The 14363-nt window shown below is 38.0% G+C and overlaps 1 protein-coding gene across 3 annotated transcripts in view; it reads right to left on the reverse strand.

The window, feature by feature from the left end:
* Positions 1-13001, reverse strand: part of SHISA6 (shisa family member 6) — a 334205-nt gene extending 321204 nt beyond the window's left edge. For all 3 annotated transcript variants that reach the window (XM_066586596.1, XM_066586595.1, XM_066586594.1), the window contains exons 1-2: positions 12974-13001; positions 11292-12209 (exon numbers count right to left, since the gene is read on the reverse strand). In XM_066586596.1, coding sequence (XP_066442693.1) covers positions 11292-11842 — 551 coding nt within the window. In that variant the 5' untranslated portion in view covers positions 11843-12209; positions 12974-13001. The remainder of the gene's footprint in view (positions 1-11291; positions 12210-12973) is intronic.
* Positions 13002-14363: the final 1362 nt, after the last annotated feature.

Genomic DNA, 14363 nt, shown 5'->3' on the forward strand with positions numbered 1-14363 from the left:
GTGAATGGGGATGGGGTAATCAGGTAATATTTGCATGTGGCTGTACAATGGGCTCCAGTTGGATGCTGGGACTATTGGCTGCGTAGCAACATTTTAGATCATTTCTTACATTATAAAAATAAATGAAAGCTGGATTCCGAATGGTTTCTACCAGTTGGCCAAAGCACGAGGGGCAGAAAGTGTTATCATATCATAGTTGGGAAATATTTTTCACAGGAGCCTCTGATAATTTGGCTCAGGAATAAGATATTTAGTGATTAGAGATGAGCGAGCACGCTCGGATAAGTCAGTTACTCGAGAAGTCAGTTACTCGAGCGAGCATTGCTCTTCTCGAGTAACTGCATTCTTGCCCGAGCATATGCTCGGGGGGCGTGGGGGATAGCGGAAGGTAGCGGGGGAGAGAGTGAGAGAGATCTCTGTCTCTCTCATCCCCGCTCAGCCCCGCGGCCCCACCTGAGCACGCTCGGACAAGAATGCAGCTACTCGAGAAGAGTGATGCTTCCTCGAGTAACTGACTTATCCGAGCGTGCTCGCTCATCTCTATTAGTGATGTTTTCACATTTTAGAGCTTCTATAATGGAGTGATATTACCTTGCAAATGATTTCTTAGCTTCTGATATGTTATAGACAGCCTGCGGGGATGTGCGTGTCTGGGGGGCGGGGGCGGTTGGAGGGAGCGGGGGGGGGGGGGGCTATGAGGACTTTAATAAAACGAATTGGGCTAAATTTTTCCTGTGATTTTCCAAAATCACTTCTTGAATGTGTCCTACTGACAAAGTTTTCTGCCTCCGACACCTCATGGTAGTCAGTGGGGCACAGAAACCAATCAGATGTTCTAGCTTATAAACGTTCTAATTCTGTATAGATAGGGCCTTCAGTACACATCCCTCTTATGGGGTGTCACTTTTTAGGGTCCTTTTAGGCAAGCTGCTTTTCATTTTGCCGAGGAAACGATCGAGTAACTCGTTTAGACAGACAGATGCCTCATTGGCTCATTAAACGAGAATCGCTCTGAATCGTTTAGTCCCTGTATAAGTGGGCGAGAGGGACCGAACGATTGCTGTTTAAACTGAACGAAAAGCGAACGAGACAACGGTGATTTTTATGTCTGCAGAAAATGAAAAAAAAAACGAACGAAAAAGCGAACGATTGTCACATGCGTTTTTGCGCTACGTATTTGCGCTGTGTACGATGCTTTTTTACATGCATATCAGTGTATTTAATGTACCTTTTGCGCTCGCACAGCATGTTCATTTGCGCGCGACAAACACGCCCCAAATTAAATGGCTATTTACCCAAATGAGTTCTAGGTGTGTTCTTTTTGCGCACCTCCCATAGACGTCTAATGGGACCCTCCGTGCACAAATAGAGCACGTCCTATTTTTTCGTGCGTCTGGGAAATGTATGCGCAAAAAAAGGAAATGTTAACAAACTCATTGAAATAAATAGGTTCTATTATCTGCTTATTACACCTGCAAATTTTACGCAAATACGCCCGTGTGAAGCCCTTAGTAAGAGTTGTCTCGCCAACTTTAATCACTCATGACGGTTTTTCGTCATTAGATTTGTCCTTTAGTGCATCTGACAATCCAAGGTGATAGTATATTTGCACTATGCTGGCACTCACTGCATATTCAAGCCATCCATTGTGAGCTTACATGAGACTGGAAAGATTAACAAGCGTGCACAAATGTTACTGTCATAATGACCTTTGTGATAACACGCATCACACCGCTTCATACACTGTGTTACTGCAGCAACCAGTTCACCGAAATACCAGAGCTGGTCAAGTGGAACCTGGCCCACATATAAAATGACCCATGTTTGTGGCCATCACGCCCCCTGCCATACATCCCAACTAAGGGTGCGTTCACACGGGCAAGAAGTTGTGCAAGTTTTGTGCTTTGCGAGATGCTCAAAACTCACACGAAAGGACAATCCGTTACGTGTAATGTGTGTTTTACATGGGGGAATTTTTTTCTTGCAGACGGAAAAATTGCTGCATGTTGTATTTTCGTGGGAGTCTCGCAAGAGAATAGAGCATGCAGATGTGCGGTCTGCGCCCATCACACGGAACACGGACGGGCACCACTCGCCTGTGTGGATGCACTCTAAGAGTACGGCCAATGTGTGACCGTATAAAATAGATAGGGGAGATAGGGAGATTTACTGAGAGAATGAGATGATAGAAATATTGTGAGCCCCAATATCTGAGATGGAGAAAGAAATAAAGCTTAGTGATGAGATAAAGGGTAAAGAGAGATCTATATATTCAGCTATGTATCCTCCCTGCATCTATCTATCTATCTATCTATCTATCTCATATCTATCTATCTCATATCTATCTATCTATCTCATATCTATCTATCTATCTCATATCTATCTATCTCATATCTATCTATCTATCTCATATCTATCTATCTATCTATCTCATATCTATCTACCTATCTCATATCTATCTATATATCTCATATCTATCTATCTATCTATCTATCTATCTATCTATCTATCTATCTATCTGTCTCATATGTATCTATTTCATATCTATCTATCTATCTATCTATCTATCTATCTATCTATCTTATGTCTGTCTATCTCATATCTATCTATCTACCTATCTCATATCTATCTATCTATCTATCTCATATCTATCTCATATCTATCTATCTATCTATCTATCTATCTATCTATCTATCTATCTACCTATCTCCTATCTATCTATCTATCTATCTATCTATCTATCTATCTATCTCATATCTATCTATTTCATATCTATCTATCTTATGTCTGTCTATCTCATATCTATCTATGTATCTATCTATGTATCTATCTATCTATCTATCTATCTCATATCTATCTATCTCATATCTATCTATCTACCTATCTCATATCTATCTATCTATCTCATATCTATCTATCTATCTCATATCTATCTATCTATCTATCTATCTACCTATCTCCTATCTATCTATCTATCTATCTATCTCATATCTATCTATCTACCTATCTCCTATCTATCTATCTATCTATCTCATATCTATCTATTTCATATCTATCTATTTCATATCTATCTATCTATCTATCTATCTATCTATCTATCTATCTATCTATCTATCTATCTATCTTATGTCTGTCTATCTCATATCTATCTATCTATCTATCTCATATCTATCTATTTCATATCTATCTATCTATCTATCTATCTATCTATCTATCTATCTATCTATCTATCTTATGTCTGTCTATCTCATATCTATCTATCTATCTATCTATCTATCTATCTATCTATCTATTTATTTATCTCATGTTTGTCTATCTCACATTTATCTATGGTATCTATCTATCTATGGTATCTATCTTATGTCTGTCTATCAATCTATCTACGGTATCTATCTCATGTCTATCTTCCCATCTATCTACAGTATCTATCTCATATCTATTTACTGTGTTTCCCTGAAAATAAGACAATGTCTTATATCACTTTTTGCCCCAAAAGAGGTACAGTGTCTTATTTTCAGGGGGGCTTATACTCAGTTGGTCAGCGGCATTCCGATACCTAACGATGGTCCCCGGTGGCGCTGTGGCAAGCTGCAGTGTCCTCTGCCCTGACATCTCAGCTTCTTTCTGGTGACGGGGCTTTGAATACCCTGCCTCCAGCAAATCGAGCACGAGCCAATCACAGCCAGCGCTCGATGAGCCAATCACAGCCAGCGCTCGATGAGCCAATCACAGCCATTCAGTGATGTCATTTACTGAATGGCTGGGAATGATTGAGCGTCAGCCAATCACAGCCGGCGCTCAATGAGCCAATCACAGCCATTCAGTGATGTCATTTACTGAATGGCTGTGAATGATTGAGCGCCAGCCAATCACAGCCGGCGCTCAATGAGCCAATCACAGCCATTCAGTGATGTCATTCACAGAATGGTTGTGGATGATCGTGTGCCAGCATATCTATCTATCTATCTATCTATCTATCTATCTATCTATCTATCTATCTTATGTCTATCTATCTCATATCTATCTCATATTTATCTCATGTCTATCTCATGTCTATCTAACTCATATCTATCTATCTCATGTCTATCTATCTATCTATCTCATGTCTATCTATCTCATATCTATCTGCCTGTCTCATATCTATCTATCTATCTCATATCTATCTATGTAATGTCTATCTATCTCATATCTATCTCATATCTATCTGCCTGTCTCATATCTATCTATCTATCTATCTATCTCATATCTATCTATCTATCTATCTATCTATCTATCTATCTCATATCTATTTATCTATCTCATATCTCTCTATCTATCTATCAATCTATCTCCTATCTCTCTATCTATCTATCTATCTATATATCTATCTATCTCATATCTATCTATATATCTCATATCTATCTATCTCATATCTATCTATCTATCTCATATCTATCTATCTATCTATCTATCTATCTATCTATCTCATATCTATCTATGTCATGTCTATCTATCTCATATCTATCTGCCTGTCTCATATCTATCTATCTATCTATCTATCTCATATCTATCTATCTATCTATCTATCTATCTATCTATCTCATATTTATCTATCTATCTATCTATCTATCTATCTATCTATCTATCTCCCTCTCATATCTATCTCATATCTATCTATCTATCTATCTCATATCTATCTATCTATCTATCTATCTATCTATCTATCTATCTATCTATCTATCTATCTATCTATCTATCTATCTGTCTCATATCTATCTATCCATCTATCTCCTGTCTATCTATTTCATATCTATCTATCTATCTATCTATCTCATATCTATCTGTATATCTGTCTATCTCATATCTATCTATCTAGCTATCTATCTCATATCTATCTATCTCCTATCTATCTATCTCATATCTATCTATCTATCTATCTATCTATCTATCTATCTATCTATCTATCTATCTATCTATCGTATATCTATCTATCTATCTCCCATCTATCTATCTATCTATTTATGTACAATAGGGGAGAATTGGAGTAGTTTTTGGTTGAATAGTGTTCTTCCAAGTGCAGCAGCGGTGAATGTAGAATATTTTTCGCCCTAAGGCAAATCGGGAACATTAACCTCTAGTGCTGAACAGTTGGTTGTATGAAAACATGCATTTCATATCTGGAGAAAAAAAAGATGGTGTGATTTGGGGATGGAACTGATGAAACTATCAATCTGTTTTATGCAAGGAGCAGATTTATTTGCATCCTGTGCGTTTTTTATTAAGTAGTAAAAGAATTAAAAAAATGTTTAGATATTGTAAATCAATAAGAATGGACGTTTATACAGTATGATAGATAGACAGATAGATATGAGACGGATGGATGGATAGATGGATAAATAGATAGGAGATAGATAGATATGAGACAGATACATAGACAGACAGATAAGAGATAGATAGATAGATATGAGATAGATAGATAGTTAGATATGAGATAGATAGATAGATAGATAGATAGATAGATAGATAGATAGATAGATAGATAGGAGATAGATAGATATGAGACAGATACATAGACAGATAAGAGATAGATAGATATGAGATAGATAGATAGATAGTTAGATATGAGATAGATAGATAGATATGAGACAGATACATAGACAGACAGATAAGAGATAGATAGATAGATATGAGATAGATAGATAGATAGATAGATAGATAGTTAGATATGAGATAGATAGATAGATAGATAGATAGATAGATAGATAGATAGATAGATAGATATGAGATAGATAGATAGATAGATAGATATGAGATAGATAGATAGATATGAGATAGATAGATAGATAGATATGAGATAGATAGATAGATATGAGATAGATAGATAGATATGAGACAGATACATAGACAGACAGATAAGAGATAGATAGATAGATATGAGATAGATAGATAGATAGTTAGATATGAGATAGATAGATAGATAGATAGATAGATAGATAGATAGATAGATATGAGATAGATAGATAGATAGATAGATATGAGATAGATAGATAGATATGAGATAGATAGATAGATATGAGATAGATAGATAAATAGATAAGTAAATAGATAGATAGATAGATATGAGATAGATAGATAGATAGATAGATAGACTGCAAATCTCATTACCTGGGACCTGTATTATCAGAGTTTACAATATATATTCTATAGGCACAGAATAACATACAGTATGCTGCCATATATAAGTCATCGTCACATGGCAGCATATGCTATAATGACATATTAGTGAATATCGTGGATGGTTACAGTATGAGCTACAGTCTGCAATCTTAGGTTTCTTTCACACTGCATGGGCAATGTACATTTACCATATGTGTCACCCAGAGAGCTCCCTGTGCATATAGTAAATGGAGCCATAGACCCCCACTCACCCGACTAGAGGCCAACTTGGCCTCTGTTCTAGTCATTTCCGTCATGGGTTCCATGTTACTTACAGTATGGAATAGCGCAGTATTGTGTAGTATATTTTTACAATTGCAGCCTATGGGTGACGGATACCACTAAATGGTGTTGCAAAAATGTGTACATTCAAGGCTTCCATCATAAATCCTACAGACGGAAATCTTGGATGTTCAGTAGGATGATGAGTGAACGGAGCCTTTCTAGACTCCTACCCAAACCCTAACTTTTACAAGATTTCTGTTTTTATATAAATAAAGCTTAATCATTGTGCTGCATAATGAAACGTTCTGCACATTTCTGACATACTTTGAGTTTCACTTCCTCATGATTTTCAACATTTTACTTGCTGAGAACTGAAACATTCACAGTAACAACTTATTCTGATGAGGCGCTGCCGACGGGCGCTCCGCTTATTACTAGACAGAGCTCTGACACACGGAATGATCTATACACTTATGGCACTTATATATGACCAGGATACACTTCCATTAAGAACCCGCTACATTCACTGACAGCAAGAAGAGGTACTGAAAATGGTGATGAAATGAAGCACACAGTATATTAGAAAGTTGTAGAATTGTCTTTAATCTTTATACAATGGAGTTAGCTTCATTTACAAGGAACTGGATAACCTATTAATGTCCCCTAAAACAAGTAGCTGAGCTGAGTTTGGCAAAACTATATACATAATTGTGGATTGTGAAGTAGTGTTGGGATAATTGGTAGATGGTTAAATAATGAAGAAATAGATGGATGGATATTAGATAGATAGATAAATAGATAGGAGATAGATGGATAGATAGATAGATAGATAGATAGATAGATAGATAGATAGATAGATCTGAGATAGATAGATATGAGATAGATAGAAGATAGATACATAGAAGATAGATAGATAGATAGATATGAGATAGATAGATAGAAATTAGATAGATAGATAGGAGATAGAAGATGGATAGATATGAGATCAATATATAGATAGATATGAGATAGATAGATAGATATTAGATAGATATGAGATAAATAGATATTAGATAAACAGATATACAGATATTAGATAGATAGATAGATATTAGATAGATAGATAGATATTAGATAAATAGATAGATATGTGATAGATATTAGATAGAGATAAATAGATAGATATAGATAGAAAGATATCAGATATGTGATCTATCTTTCTATATTTATCTATTTATCTCTATCTAATATCTATCTATCTATATGTCTCATATCTATCTATCCCTCTATCTATCTATCTATCTATCTATCTATCTATCTCATATCTATCTATCTATCTATCTATCTATCTATCTATCTATCTATCTATCTAATATCCATGTATCTCATATCTTTCTATCTATCTATCTATCTATCTATCTATCTATCTATCTATCTATCTCATATCTATCTATCCCTCTATCTATCTATCTATCTATCTCATATCTATCTATCTATCTATCTAATATCCATGTATCTCATATCTTTCTATCTATCTCATATCTATCTCTCTATCTAGATATCTATCTATCTCTGTATCTCATATTTTCCTATCTATCTATCTCATATCTATCTATCTATCTCATATCTATCTATCCCTCTATCTATCCCATATCTATCTATCTATCTATCTATCTATCTATCTATCTATCTATCTATCTCTCTCATATCTATCTATCTATCTATCTATCTATCTATCTCATATCTATCTATCCCTCTATCCCTCTATCTCTCTCATATCTATCTATCTATCTATCTATCTATCTATCTATCTATCTATCTATCTATCTATCTATCTATCTATCCCATATCTATCTATCTATCTATCTATCTATCTATCTATCTATCTACCTATCTCTCCTTCCATTATCTTTCCTTGATAGTATATTTAGAAGCTATATTTTTCACACATTTGCCGGTTGCTATGGTAAACTATGGAGTATTACACTTACTCTAAACAATGTCCATTTGACTTAAATCCGTGCTATATTATACTTGTCATAAAAGATATGTATATAAATGTTCGTCCTGCATATAATTGGTTACTGCCATTTAGATGAAAGACGCCCTTTCTCCCAAGTCTATAACGTGCTAATTGGTTGGGTCCTTCTTCAGACTCCATTGGAAATCCTACAGCGGCAACCAATATGGCTGAAGCAGAGGTTGACACCCAGCTTGTCCACAATGGTGCACAAGCCTATAAAAGCCTGCTGATATCTTGTATTTTAGGTATAAAAGTTTTTGTTACTTTTTTAGGCCTATTACACTGGCTGCACATGGGTGGGTTGGATTCCTGCATGTGGAATCCCGCAGCAGAATCCGACCCTGTGCCGAGCCGGCATCCGCGCGTTCCTACCTTTCTTTACTCTTCTCTGTACTCCGGATGGTCCGCATGTTGAGCCGTCAGACATGCACAGTACAGATTTTTTTAAACCTCTGCTTCTCCCGCGTCATCGCCTAGCGATGATGCAGAATCCACAACCTTTCCACAATGTCATTGTAGAAAAGCCGCAGATCGGATGGCTTCCATTGACTTCAATAGAAGCCCTCTGCATGGAGTCAGCGCAGAAATAGAACATGCTGCGATTTGTCCTCCGCAAGTGGAAAATCGCAATTGATTTCTGCTTGGGTAGAGGAAAAAGCGTTTTTCTCAATAGAATGTTATGGAAGGTATGTGCTGCGGAATCCGGAGGCGGACGCCCGCTCTGGATTCCACAATGCAAATCTGTCCGTGTGCAGGCGACCTTAGGGAAGAAAGATGAGAGCCGAGATGACACAAGGTAACATGTCGCTGCTTCTGATTGGCGTAGAATGATCTCATTGGAATAGTGTTCTCTCCCGGTATCGATAAAGCTATGCAATAATCTAGACTTTCTGTCTTATCCTGTGGATCATGATAATTTTTTACGTTTCCATCGTTGACTTAATGTTGCTCTGTTCATCATGTCCGGGCTGAATACACCAACTGATATCTTGTTTTAAAAAGCCCTTAACTTGCAGTTAGAGCATCAGTTATGGATGATTTATATTATATAGTGTATTCAAATCTTCATTTACATTCCATACTTCAGCACACCGCTGTCTATACGGGATACACCTTTACTCAACCTGGTCTTCCTGGTTCATGAATAGAATAACAGAACAACAGCACAGACTGACACAGTAGATACCTGGAAGCGGAAGTGGAGATCTATATGCCAATCAGTGTGTATAAAGCAGGATGACAACCCGTTATGTGCACTGAAATGACTTCCATTAGTGGCTGTCATTGAGTCCAAGTTCATTCTGAGGTAGAAGAATATAGTGTGAGCTAATGCAATTGCTAAAGTAGCTTAGATGTTAAAGATGTATGTAAGAATTTAGCTGATGGGATTCTGTGATGATGTTTTTTTTAAGTCAATGGACAGGGTGGCAAATTTATGACTCTTGTGTTGAGTTGTCTCATAACTAGAAGAACAAATGACAGCAGGTGACACAACAGAAGAAGACCTAAGGACCTCTTGTGCTAATTCTGATCTTCTCTGCCCATGGACAGCAACATCATAAAGAGTTTGTCCCACCATAGTAGGAAAGGGTGAGATGGTTACTGTCCTTGACTTCATAAACATCTAGTTAGTAGTAGAGGTAACTATTTCACCATCTGTGGTCAGAGGCGTTACAGCTTTGGTCTAAAGGTTCTTCTTATTGAGATGATTTCTTGGATGAACTTTGATTTGTATGTTTTGATCACAGTGAAAGAAGACAAAGCTTCTTTATGACATTCAGGACATCTCGTAGACCTACTTTATAGGTCATCAATGTAGCCCTTGTAAGCCATGTCATTGACTGTACTACAGGATGTGTTTCCTCAGCCCCTCAATAACTTTTACGAAGAAAACAAATTATTCTTTGGCCAGGGAACGAGACCCCAGAAATCTGAGAGATCATAGAAGGATACCCTAAATAAAATATCCTGATGCAACACAAGGATGTTGAGAGACTCAGTTCTCTATGTACCAGATGTGGTGTTAATAACATTCTCTGTTCTTAAACCTATTAAATATGCAACAGCCATTTATTTTCTGTACAACAACTAGCTGTCACATCAGGTTTGAGGAAGCATTAATGGATTGGAAGAGTCAGAGGACTCATGTGTCTCATTAATGGACAATAGGGGCTCTATATCCCAAATGTATGTTATGTAATACAAAAGAAACGAAGCATGATATAATAAATGTATCAATTCTTCATCCTCAAAACAAGGATTAATGACCTTTAGATAGGTTGTTCTTGCAAAATTATTCTCAAGAACATCTTTCGCTTCCATGACACATTTCAAAATGACCTGGGACACTCCTGGTGTTCATTCATCTAAACTAATACAATCATAAATAAATCAAGGAATTACCAAGGAGTGGTATAAAATGAGATTCTTGACCAAATCAATCAATCTTTCAGTAGAAGACAAAGACTTTATCCTATTCCTATACTAAGAAAAGATCCAGATCCTTGCTGTAGACGGCTCTAAAGAATTGAAGGAACAACCAGCAACACGATATATAAATGTAATGGCGACACTAAAACGCCTGAGACCCCAACCAAAAGTTGGGATGATCTCAAGAAACAGACCTTATGTCACATAGTAATAACAAAACCTTGTTGCAAAAGTTATGAAGAAGCTTAAGGTTGTTAAGTAATAGTTTGGACCTCCAGCAACAGTTTTGGAAATCATTTTTGGTGGTACTGGGTTTTCAGAACCAAGGAGAAAGACAAAGTCTGTATTCATGGGGGTTTAATATTAAGTAATGCATTATTTTCAATTTTTCTTACACATATTGTGCCCTACATATGGCCAATATATTGGTCCATCTTACCTGTGGATGTTCATTTCCCGAGGTGGTCGTCTTGCTTTGTCATAAGCCACTTTGGCAAATACCCCAACAATAAATATGAATGTGATGACCCCACAGGTAATGTATACAGTGGTGTTGGTTTTGTCATTGAGTGGGTCATAGGCATCAACTTCCACCATAACATCGTTCGGTTTGGTAGTCACGACCCAAATCAACTTCTTACACTGGATTTGGTCCAGTCTTTTGCTCCGTTGTTCACAACAATATCGTAAAGAACATGTCCCACAACAGTAAGGATGAGTGGTGTGGTTACAGTCAAACTCTTTGTCCCATTGACCACTGACATCATAATAGCCCAAGCACTTCTCATAAGGTAGCACGACCGGGATTTTTACCTTCCTTGTGGTGACTGGAAGGGGCACAGCTGTGGTATTAAGGTCCTTCCCTTTGGCAGGTTTTTTGGAAGGTCCTTGGTTTTTGTTACCTTTAGCTTTTGCAGCAGCTTCACAATGATAAAGAAGACCTAGTGGATCTAAGTAGACCACAAGAAGTAGCACGTGTTGCCACCTCATGATCAACCAACACCTAGCCTTGAACCTTGAAAATAAGGTGAGGCACGGATTTTTTTCCCCCCTTGCCTAGTAGATATATGGCAAAATGTAACGGGAAGGCTTAAATGATTGTCCTACATATAGCGTCCCCTCCAGTCTGACATTGTCCATGGACTCATTTCTTTCTCCGTCATTGAGATATTCCACTGATGGTAGCACTAGTAGACTTCAAAGTCACACAAGTTATCCCAGACTGAGTGCTGCTTAAATGTTCAACATGTAGATAGGCTTCCAGATACATCCCAGTGAGAGCAATGCCAAGAAATGATAGACATTTACCATATGCATGTCAAGTGACACTTTAGCTCATCATGTATGTAGGCAGCTCCTGGACATGGGGAATAGAAAATAAAAATCTGATTAACAACAGCTCGCTACCCCTCCTTATGCTAATGTGTACACAAGCATTATAAAACCTACCACCCCATGGGGTTGGATCCACAGAGTAGATAGTGTCTCATTCATTGCATGTATAATGCACATTATCAGTTAACAGCTGACTCCATATATTAATTCAAAGGCGAAGAAGAAGGCAAAAGAGGAGACATAATATTGATTTTCAAAGCTTCCCTTTCCTTCCTTTTTGAATCCGTAAAAAGTCTGGGTGAAAGGATTCTGCATGGTGGAGCTCTAGGATCCCATGAGTAAGCCTTCAGCATCAAACGGCTCTGATTGCAGACACATCAAGGAAAGCTTTGGAATGAGCTTCAGTACAGCCAGTGCCAACCTAAGTGGTCTAAGTCCCAGTTCACTTATTTTAACACTCTGACAACCCATCAATAAAACGATATCTGGAAACGTGACTCTAGGAAGCATTATACAAGCATAACCCTCCCCCCCACCCTTTCGATTTCTCAGCCAAGCCAAGATTCTTACATCATTAGAGTTTTAAATCATATAACCTTATGTCCCTTTGCGGCTGCCCAAGATACATCTGCCATGGAATAAATCTATTCTTGTTTAATCCCTTAAAAATATCCAAATTGTGGACACAGTCATGCAAAAACCTTGGGTCATAATCTACTGCATTTAGTCAAAAGCATCATCTGCAAACCCCATGCATGATCCTACAGCGAAGGGAACTGTACTCACCCTCATCTCTCACTGCAGATGTTAAAAGCTGTTCTTCAATGAATAGGAGAAGCTGCTGCCTGCACTAGTAAAACAAGAGGAGGAGATGTTCTTCGTGTAAGTCCGCCCACAGTGGTTTTATCCCTGCATCAATTGATACGGGCATCAGGATTTCACTAGTTAAGGAACACGTTTACCCCAGGATGAGTGGTCATGTAGAGCGGTTGGGGGCTATTAGGGGTATATTGGGATAGTAGGGTGGGGGCAACGGGGCTGGTAGCTGCAGATTGATTTGATATCTAGGGTTGGTTGAGGAGGTCATGTTCACTCTTTTGTAAGAAGAGCACACTCTTCTATGTGATACAATGTGTCGAAATCAATGGAATTATCCTGGAAATGACACAACCAGGGATCACAGATGTATGGGGGATTTTCATGGCTCTGTTCCAGAGGAGCCGAAGAATGCTTACCCCCTTTTGGTTCAAGAATCCAGGCTCTTATTTGTCACTCAGTTGGAATTCTTCTGCGTCTGTATCCTATGGGATGTTGGGGCGATGTGGATGACGGGCCCCTTCCCAGTAGGTGTCCTATACCATGACGTGCGTATTATTTCACCTGTCAGTGTGGGGAGCAGCCAAGATAAAGAGTCTCGAATTAAGACAAATTCCTTGCGCAGAGAGCTTGCAATTAAATGAGCGGGAGGTGATCCCATAATCTGTATGGTGTATGAGATTTTATATGTAGAGTACTTTGTTTTATGCCGTGACATTGCCATTCTCATTTCATTATATGCATGATGTTTAATGGCCAGACTCGAAGGGTTTACAAGCCGCCACTGTGCTGAAGAGCTGGCAGTCATTAACCCTGTGCATTGTGTTTGCTCTTCCTTCCTTTCGAGCTGCGGCTCTCTCTCTTTTCTACTTGGAAACAGTTGCAGACATGATGTTAGGAAGGATGTGAAGGGTTAAAGAGGACGTGGCTTAAGGTAGCACAGTATACAAGACAAGAGAGCAAGTGGTTTATGGCTTGCTGGCGGGCGGGAAGGTGGGGGGGTATTAGGCGCAACAGATAAGGTATATGGATGAACTGCTTGCATATTAAGAGCAGTGGATACATGTATATATATATATATACAGATACAGACGCAGAATCCACAGACACACATACATACAAGTACGAACAGCCATGCACATATTATACATACATAGAAACAGACACACAAGCATGGACAGCCATGCAAACACACTTATATAGACACATACAGGTAGGGCGGACTCACACGAGCGCGTTTGCGTCCACGTAAAATATGTGTGTGCAATACACAGAGACCAGAACCCATTGATTTCAATGGGCTCATTAGCATTACTCTATTTTGTGCATGCATTTTGCACGCAAGAAAAAGAATGCAGCA

This window comes from Eleutherodactylus coqui, chromosome 13 (genome assembly GCF_035609145.1).
Source record: "Eleutherodactylus coqui strain aEleCoq1 chromosome 13, aEleCoq1.hap1, whole genome shotgun sequence".
Taxonomy (NCBI): Eukaryota; Metazoa; Chordata; class Amphibia; order Anura; family Eleutherodactylidae; genus Eleutherodactylus; species Eleutherodactylus coqui.